General features: G+C 37.1%; 1 protein-coding gene across 1 annotated transcript in view; it reads left to right on the forward strand.

Moving 5' to 3' along the window:
• The window catches only part of MEOX2 (mesenchyme homeobox 2), a 54300-nt gene extending 35406 nt beyond the window's left edge, over positions 1-18894 (forward strand). The window contains exons 2-3 of the mRNA XM_052800946.1: positions 4825-4997; positions 17582-18894. Of these exons, the coding sequence (XP_052656906.1) occupies positions 4825-4997; positions 17582-17806 (398 nt within the window). The 3' untranslated portion in view covers positions 17807-18894. The remainder of the gene's footprint in view (positions 1-4824; positions 4998-17581) is intronic.
• The last annotated feature ends 294 nt before the right edge of the window (positions 18895-19188 follow it).

Below are 19188 nucleotides of genomic sequence, written 5' to 3' on the forward strand. Positions count from 1 at the left end.
GGAATTAAGTTTGAAAGAAATGTTCTTTCACGCAACATTGAATTACTCGGAAGCTTTTTGCGTTGATTACTTTGTATAGATTGCTTAATTTTAAAGTAAATAACCATGTAGTAGTTGTTCTCTGCAAACACTTGAACGTCATTTGTAGGAAGGTATGCAATTAAGAACATTTAGTTTGTCCAACTTCACTATAAACTTATAGTGAAATAAATTTAGAAATAGGTTGTTCATGGTAGGGGCTTTCTGAGAATAAGTGTTAGAAGATGTGAGTGAAAGTTGAAAACCTGGACATTGAATAAAAACTGCAGGGGTGAAATTCCGATGGCCTTTTTGTCACAAATCATTAGTGGTTATTGTCGCTACTCGCTCTCAGTATGGATTGCAGGATCTGAAAACCATCTGCAACTGCCAACAGAACACTAGCAATCTGACTTATTTTTGAAATTTTTTGTCTGGGATCTTACATTGCAGGTATTAACTGGAAGTTCATTTCTGTCTGAGAAATGACGGTACGTCAGCTGTTGAACTAATCTAAGAAAAAATAGCAGGTGCTTCTTGCATATTTTGCCTGTGATTGTGACCCTACCCAGTTAGCAGCAGATCTTTGTATCATGGATATCCTGACCGGTCTCTTTTCCCTATTCTGTGACCAGTCCTTTTTTTCCTAGGCATGCATCAAAAGCAAGAATACCAAAATGACCACTTTTCATATTCTACACATAGGAGTTAGATCCTGCGTTTGTTTGGTACGCTTCATCTCTCAGTGATGTAGAGGGAAGGAAATAGGAACTCTGGTGGGACAATACAAATGTTGGGATTACCAGCAATCCTTTCCTTAGAGTAAAGTAGAAGTAACTTTTGAGGGTGGGGAATAGTGCAATTAGTAATGATTTTTTGTAAAAAAAATTTAGGCTATTATTAAACTTAGGAAAAATCTAAGCCTCCAAAGGTCTGTAGAATAGTCATTTATAGCTTTGAATGTCTTTCCATATGGTACCTTCCACATCAGTCACCGACAAGCATTTTTGTCTAACAGCAGACATTAAAGATGCTGCCTGGAGTTTTTGAAAACTGATAAAAACAGTTCTGAGAAAGAGGTATGACCTGCATCCCTCAAAGCAGTGTTTAACTGCCTACATTACTTGCCATCCAAAGAACAAAGGTTTGCAAAAGAGAGACTGATAAAGTACTAATACCTGCATGTAGGCTACATGTTCTGAGAGTGTGCCAGAATTTGACTGGGAGAAAGCAGAAGACAGACAATATAGATTGCTGTATTTTTCATCAAGTGGTTTGTACCATCTGTATATATTTTATGTGTGCCTTTTGAGAGGCAAGGAGTGTAACTTAGATCCCCCTAGGCTTTGTTCTCTGCCTCTACACCTACCATTTGGCATAAGATATAGCCAGTAGAGGAAAACTAAGGTTGTTAGGACTTTTTTCTTGTCTTAGTTGCAACAGCTGCAAAACAGATGTAGGCTGACATGAGTTCTGCCAAAAATCTCTTCCAAGTCTCCCACCCATTTTCCACCAAAGAGAAGCTAGTCAGGTGATATGAACAGAGATCTGAAAGTCAGAAAGAGATGGGAGCTCCCAATCCTGGCTTTATAGAGACCGTTAAAAAGAAACAATCAGAAAACCTAGATTTACCACTTTGGAAATTAAAACAACCAAAATTTCTAAAATTACTATTCCAAGTAGTATGATGTCAATAGGAAATAAAAGGCAATCTGTACATGAACCACAGCAACACTACAGCAGAGAAAGTCAGATGACAGCAAGAGTTCATAACTGGTGTTCACCTAACTGGTCTCTTTTTAGATATATTTTCAATATCTCAAATGCATTAAGCAAAATGCCGTTGTCTTGCTGGCCAGATCTTTCCTGAAACAGATTTTCTAGGTTTCCAGTTGTTCTGTTGCATGAACCTCAATATTGAGAGGGAGTCAGCTTTCTGTGTACCTGTGTCAGGTTTCTGCGTACCTATCCAACTTCTGTCAGCTATATTTGAATATATCTTGTGGATTTTTCAGAGTATCTATCTTGACTATTACAAATGCATTCAATGACATTCACAACAAATAAATAAAAACCTAAAACTTTTCCACTGTGTCAGTCTGCTGATGAAATCATACTGCTCACAAAACTGTGGCTGCCAGGCACTTACAATCCAGCACTGACGAAAAGGTAGTATCCAGCAATAGCAGAAATGTCTAAATAACCAATTGTCCAAGCATGCTTATATTTACGCAGTATCTGTGTGGGCTAACATTCTTAGCAGTGCTGAATCCTCTATGCTGGCAAAGATGAATGACAAATGCTATTGATGCAGTTACATTTCCCTTTCCTTACATCAGTGTCCCAGGAACCTGGAATTTAGATGTTAACCTCATTTGCAAATTGGGAACTCAGAACTATGAGTATTAACCTGAACAATGACTTAGCTCCTTATGGTTTTACTGGCTGTACAGTAATTCTGTTTTCCTCATGGAACCATCTGCTTGCAGAAAAATTGCTTGTGTTATAAGTCTCAGTCACTTACAGAGATCAGTGTCCTCTTGAGAGACATTTGGGTGGGTACTCCTGAAGTTTTTCCCTTTGACCATTCACAATAGCAGTAGCTACCAAGGTTTTACACCCTTGACCCCACTTTCTGTTGCATTTCCAGGCTTATGTCTTCATTTCTAGTATTTAATTTTCAATATGGTGTCAGCGTCATCTGACTTTTAAAAAAATGCATTATTTTATTTAAGGTTGCAACCTTTAGTTTGGAAACCAGTGAGCCATGGACCTTTCTACCAGCAAGTACTGTCATGGGAAGACTTTTTGGCTCATGGCCTCACACAGGCACAGGTTTACCAAGACAGTTAAGAGGACTTTAGCAATGACTTGCATGGAATACATTTCTGTGTCAAACTGCAGATAAGGAGTATGCACACCCACCTGCTTTCAAACATGTATGAAACACATGTCTGGTGGTATAAGAATGGTAAGCTTGAATGCTAAGGAAAATGATTTAGGTATCTCTCTTCAGTGACTCATTGGACAGCTGATATAGGGGTTTAAGTATTTAAGTTCAGGTCATCTACATAGTATTTGGACCTTATAATGAGGCGGCAGATGAGGAAATTTCCAGGAACAAAAGCAATGTGCATGTTCCTGCATTGGAAAAATGCAGAGAGAAGTTATAGTGACTCTAGCTTGCCAACTAGTATGAAGGAAGAAATGTGAACTTCTAGGTTTAAGGTGGTTTTGATCTGTCAAGTTTTCTGTGTTGAGTTTGGATAATGGACCTTGGACCCAGACTGTAGCCAATGGGTGTGCCATCTAATGGGGTCCTATCCTAGAAAATCCCTGCTTTAGTTGTGGCTGAACATTTCCCAAACCCACTCAACAGCTTTGGTGGATACCCTCAGTCATACAACCAGAAGTACACTGCACGTTTGAAGCAAAGTTCTGTGTGTCATATCAGGAAAAGTTAAGAGGTTTGATGATTTGAGGCCATTAGCTTTAAAATATTTTAAATTAATATATTAGACTATAGCACTGAGACAAGCATCAACAGTTCTCAATTTAAAAAAAAAAAATTCCCTTCCAAGCAACAGAATAACTGACAAAAAGTGAAAACATTTTTATACCTTTATAAAATATAGATAGTTGACTGTAGTTTTGAAACCAGACTCGCTGGCCAGTTGGACGGTCTGAGGCATGTCGATGATTCATCTTACACAGAGTCCCAGAGAATGATTTCTTGCGGGCCTGTTCATTTGGATGTTGATGCAGGTTTCTATTTAAATCAGGAGCTGAAGTGTGAATTAATCTGTGACATTTTTAAGATGGTTCATGAGGCCAGAATTTGACTAATGATACTCCTACTGATCTCCTGCTAATTTTGGATTTATAGTGTTGTATCATACCCAAACTTATAAATGTCTGGACCTTTTTTCTTTTTTTTTTCTTTCCACACTCTCTCTGTTTTCTTTGGTTTTGGTTTTTTTTTCTTTTTTTTTACAGTTTGATCTCTTTTCATTTATTTAAACAGACTTCACTGACAGCAACAGAATGACTGTCACTGAGTTCAGTAGTTTGGCTCAGCACCAAATGTACCTGTTTCTGAGATTAAAAGGAATCAGGAGGGTGGTAATGAAACTTTCAGCAAAAAAATACCACTCTGTGGCCAAAGTATTCCTTAGGTAATAAGCTGTGGTGGTAGCAAATTTCTTATGCTGATACCAGCTGTGGCTTAACCTCCTTACCTGCATCATGGCGTGAGTAGGAGGAGATCCCATTGTCACATGTGACATGCTCACTGATTTCTTTTTGAAAAGTGTTGAATTTCCTATGCTTTGTCTGTTACCTTTCCCTGAAAGTGTAATTGGACTACACCTTAACTGTATTCTTTAAAATTGAGCTTTGGCTTAAGGTATTAGTGAAATGATAGGAGAGAGAGATTCTTGAAGTATTACTCATTAAGACACCAATCAAATGATACACATCCTGTACTGGTTGGATGCACTGTGAGTTGCCAGAAGCGGCAAGGAGTTGAAGCTTTGCAGAAATTCTACAGAGAACTGTTAGGAAATGAAAAACTGCAAGGTTTTAAGCTAAAGTTTGATGTGCATGAATGGAAGCAGCAGCTCATGTCTGTCAGAATTACTGCTGCTTTCCTGATTTACAGTGAAGAATCCATAGGTATGAAAGCAAGAGTATTTCTGAGAGAAAAAGGTTTGAAAAATGTAACTTAAGCATGTTGTTATCTTTGGGCATGTTTACTGTTTAGCTGTACACTTGTCATTACGTTCATTTTGTCTTTTTTTTTTTCAGATTCCCAAGAAGGAAACTACAAGTCAGAGGTCAACAGTAAACCCAGGAAGGAAAGGACAGCTTTTACCAAGGAGCAAATCAGAGAGCTAGAAGCAGAATTTGCTCATCATAACTATTTGACCAGGCTGAGGCGATATGAGATAGCAGTAAACCTTGACCTCACTGAAAGACAGGTACTGATGCAAAATAATGGACTTCCAATGTTTGCCCAATATTTACCAGTGGTTAGTAGCTCCTCACAGTAGAGCTCTTGTTTATGTTACTAATAGATATGTTGATATATCATATTGAATGTTTGTAGCAAAATGATATACATTTATTATCTCTCTGCCATACAAGTAATTTATATTTTTATATGTACCAGCTACAGATTAGTTTCATTTAGTAGGCAGAGATGGAAGATAAAAGCACAAGTAATATATCTGTTAAACTGGTGCACATCTTTTCTAATCTGTCCACACTGATGTGGCTGAAGAAGCGGTAGGTCGCTAATACTGCATGCACAAGCAGTTGATTTGCCTGCGTGCAAACAAATACGAGCATCCTGTTTTAGTCTATTAAATATATGCAGTTGCCATTTGTCCAGAGTTTCTGAACATCCCGTTTCCAGATGGCAGCAAGAATGGGAACACCAGCAAAACTGGAATACAGGCATTTTTAACCACTTTATCTTGCCCTGCACTGTGAAAGCAGAGGAGACGATGGAATTTCGTATCACTGTTATTGGTTTCCTGCTCACCAAACCCTGGTGTGGGAAACACTTCTGCATGTGCTCAAGTTTCATCATGCATGTTGTCACATTGATTTCTAATGGAAATATTCATGTTAAGCATGTACTGAAGTGTTTTAAGATCTCATCCCAACACACTAAATAGGTAGTCAAGTCACATTTCAAATAATAATCACATCAACATACATCAACATTTAAAAAATGTGGTTTAGTAAGAGATTTAGAACACTGGACTCAAGTACACCAAATCTGATAAACTATTACCTATGGTTTTATCACTAAAATTGAAAGCTTTTTGCCCACTTATAGACAGTCATCCTTTCTTCAGGAATTAATACTAGATTGAGGGATTGCTTTAGATACAATCAGTAAGATGATGATATATTCAAGGGAAGGTATCAAAATAGCACCATGATTTGTGAACTCTAGTTATGAGAAGTTTTGCAATTTTTTTGTGTTTTGTTAACACCTGCTATAAGTAGACATCTCATTGAAAATCCAGCCTTTTCTATACATATGAACACACATTTATTCACACAAGCAAATGAAACAGTATTTTTCTTTGAAGGCTTCTAGAGAATGGCTGTCCCTTCCAGCTTGTCAAGGAGAAGCCAGTAATTTCTCTTGTTTGACTTGAACATGTTGCCAGGTTCTACTGGGGTCATTTTCCGTTACTTAAATATGCTTGTTATATTTGTAAAGCACACCATTTTGTATCAAACATTTGATAAAAATTTGCCTTTTTCATTTCCACTGACTAAAGTAAGCTGAGACAATTAGATTAACTTCTACACCTGATTTTGACAGCTAAGGGGAGGAGGAAAGAATTCGTCTCAGTGACAAAGGTAGAATCGGTGTGGAACTGAACAATGATAAATAAATTTTAAAAAATATCTGCTGGCCAATTTGACGGGAATCAGTAGGCTGAATTCAGAAAACATATCCCCATATTTAATAATGGTGAATTTGGCCTGGAATTTAACTATTCTCCCTGATAAATTCTTTATTCTTTTTTTCAAAGATCAGGTTGAGTAGTACAGCTAAATGAAGGGACAGTTCACTATACTAAAGGAAATAATTAAACTAAAAGCATTTAACATACAGAGAAGGGACAGATAAATATTGAATATTGTCTCTGGAGGAGAAAAGGCAGCCTGTGCTACACAAGTGCAGAGAATTCATTTAAGCCATGGGAGCACTTGCTGTTTTCTAGGTGTCACATAATGTTCGTTCTAAGCATTCTGCTGATAATTGTGATAGTTTCTATAGAATTATAATTAGTCTATCTAATTATGTAATCTAATTTTCCTCTGCTTCCCCAGATTATCACAGAGTGACAACTGAGCTGCTAGACATAACTCCCTTCCCTCCTTCCTTCCTGCTTCCCTGCCTTCCTCCTTAAAGCCACCCTTGCTTAGAAAAGGAAAGTATTATGATTTTTAGCTTAATAGAGTCCAGTTCTGTATCTTGCCACAATAAAACGGTCTGAGAGAAAAAACAATGATAGCATAAATACTATATAGTTAATAGAAAACAAAAAGAAAATTGAGAGGAAATTCTGGACATATTTTTCAGTTTCTGAATCATACTAAGCCAAGTAATGATGTCACTTCCAATGTTGTCAGTTAGAAATGTCTCTGTTTTAAATCAAATATATTGCTTGGATGGAAAAATGGTGTAAATAGGTATGGAACTGGGTGTGGGTTTCCACAGTATATGGCAGTCTTCAGAAGATGAATGCAGTAAATCTAAAGGCTTGACTCTTGCATACTTGTTTTACATTGGTATTCCTTCAGTGACAAAAAAAATACTCCTGGATGAATGTGGTGTGACACTAACATTTCTTTTTTTTCCAGCTGAGAGACTGAACTCATATTCAGGATCTGTTTTTCCATCATTAGCAGAATGATTATTCTTGAGTGGGATAACATCACTTATTTGTTTACTTACTACTGTTGTTACTTTCTTCTACTAGCTGTCCCAACAGAGGAGATCATATTTGATAGCTATCTTAAACAGATGCAACAAAAAAAAGTCCTTTCTCTAAAATTATTATGACTGAATTAAAATATATTGATGGAATTCCAAAAAACCACTCTCCAGTGAAGTAGCATTTTTAGAAAATCGCTATTTCTGGAACAGTTTTCCTTTACTATTTTTCCCCTGAAGGCTGCTTTGCAGAAAATGGTACCTGATAGGCAGTAGTTCCTTTGTTTGAAATAAGTGAACACACAAGTGATAACCTTGATCTCATCACAGGCTGTAGACCTATTTGTGTTGGAAGATCTCTTGATCTCTCAAGAAACACTGAATTTGCACAAAGAGACTTGAAACTTGCTTCAGATAATACAATGACAAAAACCAACGGTGGGTATTGGGTGAACTGATCTATCTGCTCAGAAAATAGGTTTGAGAGCAGACCTAACACCTGATGGAATGAATTGTTTAGCAGAATTGTTTTTACCAGGATTTTAAAAAATGACAAGCATCCTATTATTCAGAGGGCAGAAGAACAAAAAATAATCTGGGGAGAGTATTGTTGGGTCATCCTAAAGTTACAACTTTCAGTTATTTCCCAAGATGTGAGATAAATCACAGAGCCTATCATCTTAAGAAAGCTCTATCTTCCTCTTGACTATAGTGATAATTTCAACCATACGCCACAGCTTAAAAGAGGCACTGACCAACTAACATTTCATAATTACCTTTCTGGCATTTAAACAAGCTGTAGAAAAAACCATATGTCTGACCATATTTAAAAAGCTATATAAGGGTATTAAAGTTTTCTACGGTCATCAAAGTAAGGCTCCATTTGACTTTTGAAACAACTTACAAGATCAATTCGAACATAAATGACTCATGGAAGGCCATTTCACAAAAATAATAATGAAAAAAACCTCTCACAACATATGGATCAAGAGAAGGAAGTAATCCTATCACTCTCTAAAAGGAAACCTGAGTTACAAGACAGGAGGATGAAATGAAATAAGTGCCTCAATTGCCTAGATATTAAGAGTGCACTTTGAGAGCATTATAAGCACATCTGGTGGTAGGATGGCTCTATTATGGTATTGTAAGAATTCCAGCAGTATAGGTACATATAATTCCTGCTCCATCTCCTTTAGAGTGCACTCACAATCCCTGCTCAGCCAGCAGTTAATAATTTTCAGCTGGCAGGCCTCTATTATATTTTGAAGAGCCAGTTAGACTAAAAAATATCTTAGCTCCCTAGATATTTGTAACCTTGACAAGCGCATTCTTGGCTTTTTTGTACGTCCAGATAAACTTGGAGAAGGTTCCATGCAAACTTTTTAATATCTCGCTGTGGGATGAGGAGAGGAAGCAGCTGCAGTGGGGTACCAGAGGCGTGGCAAAATGGACATTTTTATGGAGTTGGTCCTGCCAAATATAGAAAGAGTAGGAGATCTTTCCACCTCACAAGATCTTTTTGCATGGAGCTAATCAAAAGAGTAATGTTGCAGTTCTGCAGGCTAGCTAAGGTTACCGGAATAAACAGTCCAAATATGTAATGCTTCTGTTTGCCAACATAAACGGAAAATCCCACCTAGTCAGATTAAATTCTGCTGATGGCAATGAGAAGGTTTATTTCTTCTTAACTTTAATTTCCAGTACCCGCCCAGAAGCCACTAATCATTATAAAAGGCATGAAGCCATTGATTTTGCATAGACAAAGGACAAAATTTTGTCAAAATGAAGAGTGCTTTTGCATCTGTGTTTGGCTTCCATGTATGTGGTACCAACATGTGATGAGTGACAAAGGAAGAAGCTTTGTAACAGCTTTTTCTACCAGAAAGAGAAGCAAGCAGCATTATTATTTAAATGTATTTGGGCAATGTTGCTACAGTACCATAACCCACACCGTAGCACTGCACTGTTATAACTATACAAATAATAAATTAAGTTTTCCATTAGAAAAGTTTCCTTCAGACTCAGTTACCTCAATCCTTCATCACAAGTGACTTCATTAAAATCCTTTTCAGCATCACAGAGCTTAAGGGAGGGTAATCACTGCATTTTTTAGACTTGACTGGTAAGGTAAGAGTAGCTCCCCTCACCTGGGTGAGAAACCAGGGAGTTCAATGTTCCTCAATTAGGCATTTGTTCTGAACCACCTCTGGAAGACTAAATGTGTCACACAGCATGACTAGTTTCCTACTTTAGGAAGCTAGATTTCTAAGGTTAGGTGGTGAAATTATTCCCCTGTATACCTTCAAACAAAATCAGACGATGGATTGATAGGACAAGCTTGACCATATCTGTCTGATTTATTGTGCTGTCACGTCTTCTCTGAAAGGCAGCTGCTCATTCCAAGCTTCCATGTGTTAAGCACTCTCTATATACACTACAATAATGAGCCTGTGTGGCTTGAAATCCTTTGGATTGTTTGTTTTATTTAAAGTAACACTCTTAATAAAATAAAACAAAACTCACTAATACTTTTATATTTGTCTTGAGCAATATAAATACCAGCAGTAAGAGTTACTGTGCTAATTCAGTTTGTTCTTTCTTAGGAAAGAATGCTCCTGGCAAACTTAATTATAACTTGTGCATAATTTTGATTTGTATGACAATTCTTTTTAAAAAAGTACATGGCAAAACTTCAAACAGTATATTTACTTTTGCAGTATTGATTAAATTCGAACAAGCAATTCCATGTGCAAAGATCCAACTGCCTCAAGCTGTTAGTTGTGAATGGACCCTACACCTGCAGAGAAACCCCGTGAGGTTCTGGGTGGGGAGAAACCTCTGTCTGTGCCAAGCAGCATACGTGATATAGACAGAAATATTAGCAGCTCATAGAGATGGTTTTACAAAGTGTGTAAGGCTCTGCTGTTCCCTACCCCTACCCTTTCTTAGACACAAGTCAAGAAATATGTGGCTTCTAATGTCACCTGTTTAAGGAGATGGGAGCTTTTTAGGTTTGTCATTTATGGTCACTTTAAAAAACAGAGGGAAGAAATCAGTGAGGAACAAATGGTATCGGAGAGGTATAAATGAACATGTAGAAAGACATGCAGGAGATATTTTCTTATGCAGGGTATTGAAAAATATAGAATCTCTTTCTGGTTTCACTAGTTTCTTCTCTTCAAGGCAGGCCCTGCTAAAACCAGCTGCAGCTTCTTAGGGCTTACTAGCTTTAAAACTGGTTATTGATTTTGAGGCTAGTTTACCATCAAAAAACTCAGTCAGGACTGGCTTGTTTTGGAAGGCAAAAAGGTCCTTCCAGATTTGAAGTCATGAACTGTGGAACTAGTTTAAGTGAATACAAATGAGGGTGCTTCTTACTTGGGCGGGGAGATGGCTTCCAGAGCCATAGAACCCTGGAGGATTGTCACGGGCTGGTAGTCAGATGTTGCTTTCTGCTGAGTCTTTCTTCTTGACATTTGCCTTTCTTCATACTAAAGTAGTAACAGAAAAAAGCACCAACATACTCAGGCAAAAGCCAGTCTTGATTACCCACCGTCTTTTAACTTTCACACTCAGCTGACCTGTGCAAAATGGGTGCAGAATGATGCAAGATAGGATTTTTTTCTCATGAAATAAAATGCTCTACATGTGAGGAATTCATGCAGGTAAATGCCTATACAAAGAAGCTACAAAGGTTAGCTAAAGGCGATCTTCCCCATAAATTAGTTTTCCACCATGTGTTTCTTTTGTAGATTTATATATATATGCAAAGAAATTGGATGAAGGTAGACTCTAAAAAGATATGTTATAGAAGAATAAGGTAGAGGGAGTTCTAGCAGCAGCCCCACAGATTGCCTTTCTTTGCCTCTGGACAAAAAAGAGAGACTAATTTTATAAAAAATACACCCTTAAGTTATGTACAAGCCAGTAGGAGGAAAGAACCTGAAACAGTGTGTCCCATTCTGCTTAAGGTATGTTAACCCTGAAACCTAGTTAAGAGAGGTTTTGAATAGGAAGGGTTAGCTGTTTGATTATGAAATTAATTTTGAAGATCACTGGTGGAAAAGGTGGCAGTTCTTTGGATGGAGTAGAGGGAGGTAAAGAGAGTGCTCTCAAAGACTTCTGAAACTGGAATGAAATACTCGTATCACTGCTCTCCCCTGAAATATAATGTCTATTCCATCCCTCTCTAAACGTGGGAGGTAGAAAGGAGAATGTATCACCTAAGCAGTACCCAAACCTCAACTGACTTCTATGTAATGAAAAACCAGAACTCACTCCTACACCTTCCTGGGTGCCAAAAGCTCCAGCTGTCCTTTGTGCACCTGCCAAAACCTCCCCTTTTTCTCAATAGCTGCTGCAAAGTACTTGTGCACATTCAGTACAAAGTCCTGTAACGTAACACGGAGCAGATTGCTTTAAATCAGTGAGCAGGTGACTTAAGCAATTTTAATCAGAAGGTTCTGGTACCACTCATTAATTTCCAAAGAAAAGTTATTTTTCTCCAATTGATGTATTTTAGTACTATTTTATAATAGCTAAGATGACATTTAATACTCAGATTTATTTAAACAGGTTCCAAGCTCAAAATACATTTAAGATTTTTAAAAGGTTTTTTTTTAATAGAAATTAGAATTTCTTTAAATCATATAAGGAAGAAAAATAGTTTAATTGAATAAAACTACTTTAACTTACTCTCCCATGTATCCAGCATGACTGAAATCCAGCTGAACTATTTAAAACCTCACGTTATCTTTAGTTACGGAAGTGAACAGATAACTGACCACCATTTCTGTAAATATTTTAAACTAATAGATTTGATTCTTCCAACCCTTATATTTATTCATAGTCTAGAACAGGAAAATAAACTTTTCTGGTTTTACATTCCTATTTGCTTTTATTAGTTTGTTGAATAAACTGTCACAAAAATACTATATCTATATATGCAAAAAAGGTAAGTTTCAGCTGTATAACACCAATTATTTCTGTAAAGTTCAGGAGTTTGACTTTCTTTAAAACTTGGCAGCATAAGTGTACTATCTAAAAATAACAGGAACGTTTTCAGAGCCAATGAAAGTTGAGAAGCAAACTTTTCCATTTTTTTAATTTCGAGAAGTCAGGGTTATTTTTTGTTATCCATATGTCCATAATGTTATGCATTAGAGGAAAGTAAATTGACAGATTAAAAATAATAATAATAATAAAAGAAAATGGACAATGGCTGACCAGGAGCAGAACCTTCAAAGGCTTGGTGATTTGGTCTTCCTTACACATTTAGGTATAATAAAACATGGAATTTGGGATACTGACTTCAAAGACTCATACTTAGAAATATGCATCCCTTATAGCAAAATAACGGTTTCAACTGGCACAGTGCTCTTGTTTCTAATTTTTAAGGTTTGTGAGATACAAGGCCTCAAATTTTAATCTCGCTTGGGACTCATGCCACTAAAACCTGGAATAGAAAACCTAATTTTAGGAAAGAAACTTTCATTTCAGAAAAGAGCTTTTTTAGAGAGAAATGTCTTTTTTCTTAAAAGAAGACAGACAGTGGACAGTGTAACTAAGGTAGTTTGAAATCAGTCATGCTTTAATTTTTCAGACAAGAATGTCTTTATTAAGAAATACTCATTAATTATAGAAGGTATCTGTTTAGTTTTTCTCTGTAAGCACAGAATGCTAAAATCCCATGTCAAAAGGAAGCATCTGAGCTCTACAGAGCATGGTAGAAGTCAATTATTCTTAAAGTTAACGTGACTGAAGTGCTCTGCTGAAGAAGGAGTATTAAATCAGAAGTTTAGGTGATATGCTCATTTGGAACCAAAATGACGTGTTGATGTCCACATCGTGAAGTTGTATTAACGATATACATGGAAGACAGCACATACTGTGGCCCTTAAGCCTACTAAGGACCTTTATATCATATGTATATAATAATTACTTTAGTAATGTAGACACTAACAATGTCAGCCTCCTCATTTTGAATCTCCTCCCGTGATTCCTACAGAGTAGACCTTAAGATAAATTGGTCACAGCAAAAACATTTATGTTGTACATCAGGAGATGCGCAATGTGAAATCATTTACTCATATCTTAAGTAACAGTCTAATCATCAGATGTGGAGATGCAGATGCTAAACAACTTGTTGACTAAGGGAAAAGAAACTGTGCTTTCGTGCCAGTAAGCAGATGTGCTCAATAGACTGGCTCATAAGTGCTGATTTAGAAACAGCTGTTAATGCTACCATCATCTTTAATATAGTTCATTTCCCTCCACTTCCTTTGTTTTCTGTACATACATATGCTTGCTTTATACAGTTAAGTTGTGCTAGTCAGAGGGTGGAGAAGAGGGAGTGCATTTTAATAAATAATAGGCAATCAGGACCCGATTCTGGGAGGTGGTGAGCACTCTCGGCTCCTGCTGGAGCTAACTGAGACTGGAAAAGCAGCATAAAAATGTTCATAAAACCTGCGGTATAAAGTTTGTTATAGTAGATCTCTAAAGTAATTTAAAAGGATATAGTTTTTGCAAAAGTTGTAAATGACACAAGCTAGTTCTTTCACTGCAAAAAAGTTTAAGAGTTTTTCAAGTTCACTTCAGTAAGGGCTTTTTCTCTCTCCTTTTTATTTTAATTTTTAAATTAAAAATATTTTTATTATAATTTTTTCTTTTTTTATTTTTATTTTAATTTTTTCTTTCTTTTTCTTTCAGTCAGTCTCTCCTTTCACTTTTGCTCTTTTTCTCTTTCTTTCATTCTCTCTCCTTTCTTTCTCTTCTCTCCTTTTTGTTTCTCAGGGCGTTTTGTTCTGATGCATGTTTTCTGCGTTTGAAAAGCACAGTTTTCCGTGAATGCAGATAAACTGACACTCTGAAGTACTTCACACAAAGTTTGCTTCACTTCCTTCCCATTACTAAAATACAGATGAATCACATAGCAGTAACAACTGTACTCCCCATAATTTACTCTTCAGCTCTGAAGGAAGTTCAGAATTCCAATACCTGAATTTGATCTCTAGAGGCAATAACAAGTGAAGGACCTGTCTTATATTATTAGCACATGAGCATTAAAGTCTTCATCTAGAGTCCATTGAACTATGGAAAACCTCACATTCACATTAGTATACTTTGGATTAGGTCAAAAGTGGATTTCAGTACTTTATAATAGAGGACATAAAGAAAAAAAAATATATCTACATATAATACCTAATGTATTCCCCTCATATAAGAGTCCTGCTGTATATTAATGCAGCAAATGACACCAAATTAAACTTATAATATTTTCAGTGATAAACTTCACTATAATTGATTTCTAGCTTTCAAAAATAATCTTTGAGATACCAAATAAAGAAATTTCTTATTTGATATTCTCTAAGTAAATCAGATGCAGATTATTTGAAGTCATTAATAAAAAAACTTAAAGCTTTTTTCTTTTACCTTTTTTTTTTCTTTTTTAAATTGTTACCGTTTTCTCTTTACAGGAAGCCTGATAGGCTACATGCCAGTCAGTAGTATATACTCTTCTATAGGAGCGCCAAGGTTACTCCCTTCCTCTTACACTCAATAGAGTGCATGCCAAAGTAGCTGGAGTCCTTTCAGCCCTACTTTCCTTAAATGCCATGTTTCCCAGATAGTGGGTCATGTGCAGACATAGTGTTGCATGCTGGATCCTCTGAGGAATTTATAAATGTTTCTTGCACTTATTCTTGAAAAGGGAAATAATCATCCTTTTATTATTTGTGTCAACTACTATAGAGATGCTGACCTAGACTCATCCCTGGTGGAGGCATTTCAGGGCATGGTCGGATGAGCTAGTCTGAGGGTAGGTGATCTGAATGAAGATATATTCCCCAGCCTGTCCTCGGCTACTCATTACCTGGAAGCTGGTGCTAATCGGTTCTCCTAGGTTTAATGCTCAAGGAGAGAGACTGCTCTCGACTGTGGTTTTGTGAAGATACAAAAATGCCCCGAGAATGGCTTAGATCTTTTAAACATCACTCCAATCCTGTCATTTCTTCTTACCAAATAAAATTCTCTCGGCCCTTATTTCAGAAGAAGAATGATGATATTCTGTGGTACTGGGTTGAAACCAAAGTGTATTATTTCTGATGTTTAGATTAAGACTGCTGTTGCATCTACTGCACTGTCTGGCACCAGTAGAGTAGTGACTTTTGCAAGAGAAACTTCATTGTCTTAAAGACTGAAAATAAACAAAATGACATCTTAACTTCCCCCAGAAAGCTGCCAATGCTGTACCCTTTTGAATACACTGTTTCTATGGACACCTCTGATACGTGACCGGAGTATGATAATTCCCAACATCACAGCAGCCAGTAATAAATACCTTCCCCTTTACACTCATTTCACTTTACAAGCCAGATTCTTTGGCTCTGATGAGTTGACTAAAGGAAAGGATGTGCTGTGTTTTGAGGCTCTTAACTAACCTGGAATCTTTTTGCTGTGTTCCCAAGTGATTGGCTTTAACAGCTCACATTGGCTTTAACAGGAATATAGAGTATAAAAATATAAATATATCTTTCTTCCCTCCCACATACGTACACACAGATAGTGACGTTAACTATCAGTTCAATTGTAGTAAAATTTTAATGTAAAATTCAAAGTGATAGTAAAGGTTAAACACTGCAATGTTTCCTGGATGTGTAAGACAGATTCAGCAAAACAGCATTTTTGTGGCTCTATTACTCATGTTGTACAATATGTCCTGCTGTGCCTGTTCCTTGCTGTTTCTTTTAAAACACTGAAACACATTCTGCTAAGCACAGCAGAGGATACACCAACATTGCAAGCTTTCTTGCTTTCTTTCCAAGTGAAAAGTTGCAGACATTGTTTATTTTTCTGTGGAACCTTCATGTGAAGAGCTGCACAGACACACACGCACGAGATTTTTTAGCAACATTAACTCTAAATGGATCAAACACAACAATCTTCTATTCATAGTGTTTTCAGTGACAATATTTTAAGTTGATTTGAAATCAGCCTTTAATCTGGTCTAATATATTTGACAGATGCTATGCACATCTTTTTTTTTTTTCTTTTCTTTTGGCTATTGAAAAAAGTCCTTGTGGTTTGCAGTACTGGTACTTTAGAACTGTGCAAATAATTTAGGTTTACTTCCCCCCCATATATTTCTATACAGAGAAGGGGAGGAGGGGAAATGAGTTTCAGCTGGAGCAAAATCTTGGGGTTTAATGTGACTTAAATACAAATACATTTTTAATCTTTCATGTTATGAATTTCTTTTCCATTCTCATCTGAAATTATTTGCTGATTTTGACTCAAATTTATAAATGCTTTGCCCTCTGGCTTTGGGGATATTTATTTGTCTGAAAAATTTGACCAGGGCTTCTGCCTAAATGTAGTAGAATTGAGGATCAGTCAAATAGAATCATTTAAATACATTTGTGAAATAGACAGGGAAGTCATAAGTTTTGATGGTAAGAAACGCTCTTTCAGATACTTCAGCAAGTGAAAAAAAAAAAAGAGCTCTTAGAGTGCTCCACCCGAAACTCACCACCAGTTTACAGAAACAAACAGGCAGAAAGCAATGCAAACTTTTCAGTGCAAGTTCCTTTCCAAACTAACAATCCTCCCTTGAAGGGCAATTAAAAGCATGAGGGGCAGCAGTATGGGTTCCTGCCACCAGATGGGGCGCTCTATTACATGAAATGCAGGTTCTTCTGCACAGTCCCGTGATGGGAACCAGCTTGCCTCTGTTTCCCTGCCTGTGAAATGACATGAATACATTTTGCAAGAGTATGTGAACTTTTTAACATTTTCTAAAGGGCTCTGAGATCTTCCTGTGCAGCAGGAGCTACCTGCTGCAGATAGCCCAGCTGCCTTCTTGCGGTAACCCCTTTCCCTCCTTTGCAGTCGTTATCCTCACATCCCCAGGGTTCACATCCTATCCAAAACCAGATTGTCTGCTCTTCAGGGAAGGTTTTCACCACACGGACAAAAAGGCACGTTAAAAAAAAAAGAAAAAAACCTCCAAGTGAAGTGCTGTTGCTGTGCTACAGCTAGAAAGGTCATTATTACCTTCAGTGACCCCATCTTTGTTTTCTTGTTTTGTCTTCTGCGAAGGTAAAAGTTTGGTTCCAGAACAGACGAATGAAGTGGAAGCGGGTAAAAGGGGGCCAGCAAGGGGCAGCGGCCCGGGAGAAGGAACTGGTGAATGTGAAAAAGGGCACACTGCTCCCCTCCGAGCTCTCTGGCATCAGCGCAGCTGGTCTCCAGCACACAGGGGACTCACTAGCGAACGACGACAGCCACGACAGCGATCACAGCTCTGAGCACGCACACTTATGATACATAGAGAGTGTCCCAGCTCCGTTCTCAGGAAAGATGCTTTGCTGGCAAGCCTTACACAGGCATCGTTTACGTATGCAAGTGACTCTGGCAGTGATTTTTAAAGTTGTTATGGAAAATTCAGGCTTATTGTGTCTGCTTTTCTTGATTTTTAGATGGTTTACAGTAAGTGCCATGTCTTAAAGGTGCCTCAAGAGTGGAGAAGTGGAAGATGAACTTACTTTGAACATTCCAGATTTGTTTGTCATGTTTATGACAGCGGGCAGGTATTTTTGCTTTAGCTTGCACTGAAAATTACATTGCTCTCAACAGATGTTATATTCTGAAAACCACAGTGCCACAAAATCACTATCTAGTGGATAAGAAATGTATTTTAACTCTGTATATATTTACGTTACAGCATTTTCCTGTCTTCACTAATTTTAGCAATGCATTCATATTAGCTGATGGCAATAGTCACTCATGACAATAAATGGCTTTTTGTCTCTTTATTTTTGTTTTGTTTTTCCAAAGACATACAATACATGCAGATACTTTTGTTCAAGTAGAGAACAATACAATAGTGTCTGCTAGGACACGTCCTTGTATGACAGACAAAACAAACCTTATGTTGCATTTACTATCAACTGCTGCTAATAGGGTATTATTAAACTTACCTAGCTCCTCAATTCTTCTTATCTTATAACTGCAAAAAATGACTTTTAGGATCATAAGGATAGTCCAGTAACCTGCCAAAAAATGTCATGTTCCGCTCACGCTCAGTGGAAACTTCCCAAAGGATTATTCATTTCTACTTTGTCATAATTGAGTACATTGATAAATACTGACACTCTGCAGAAATGTTGTCGCTTCATCTTCAGTTTAAAAAAACCAGCAGATAAGCTGAAAGTTATTATCAACTGCTTATGTTGGTAGAAATCAAAATATGAAGGTAACTCAGTATTGTGTCCCATGTGTAAAATCAAGACACATTTTCTGTTATAAGCTTTTGTGTACATACAGGCAAATACCAAACCCCCAAATTTAATGCAAACCATTGATTGTACTTTGTGAAGAAATATGTTTAATAAATAATCCTTTTTAAATAACTCTGGTCTGTCTACAGTGATTTCATTGGATACTTAACGTGTTTTTTGTAGAAGTCCTAAGGAGCTCCACCTTTTTTGGGTCTTTCAGAACTTAGTCTGTCTGTGGACAACACAAAGCTATATTTTCAAATTTAGGCTTTTAATCTTGGATAAACCTTCCACCTTGATCCATTTGGGAAACTCTTTCCTTTAGCAGGAAAAAGGCATCTAGCAGCTCATGATGTCTTCAGCCAAAACCAACAAGAGTCTGTTCAACCATTTTTCCAGATTTAGAGCAAATATAAAGGGTTATTT

The sequence above is a fragment of the Harpia harpyja genome, chromosome 1 (assembly GCF_026419915.1).
Source record: "Harpia harpyja isolate bHarHar1 chromosome 1, bHarHar1 primary haplotype, whole genome shotgun sequence".
NCBI classification, from domain to species: domain Eukaryota; kingdom Metazoa; phylum Chordata; class Aves; order Accipitriformes; family Accipitridae; genus Harpia; species Harpia harpyja.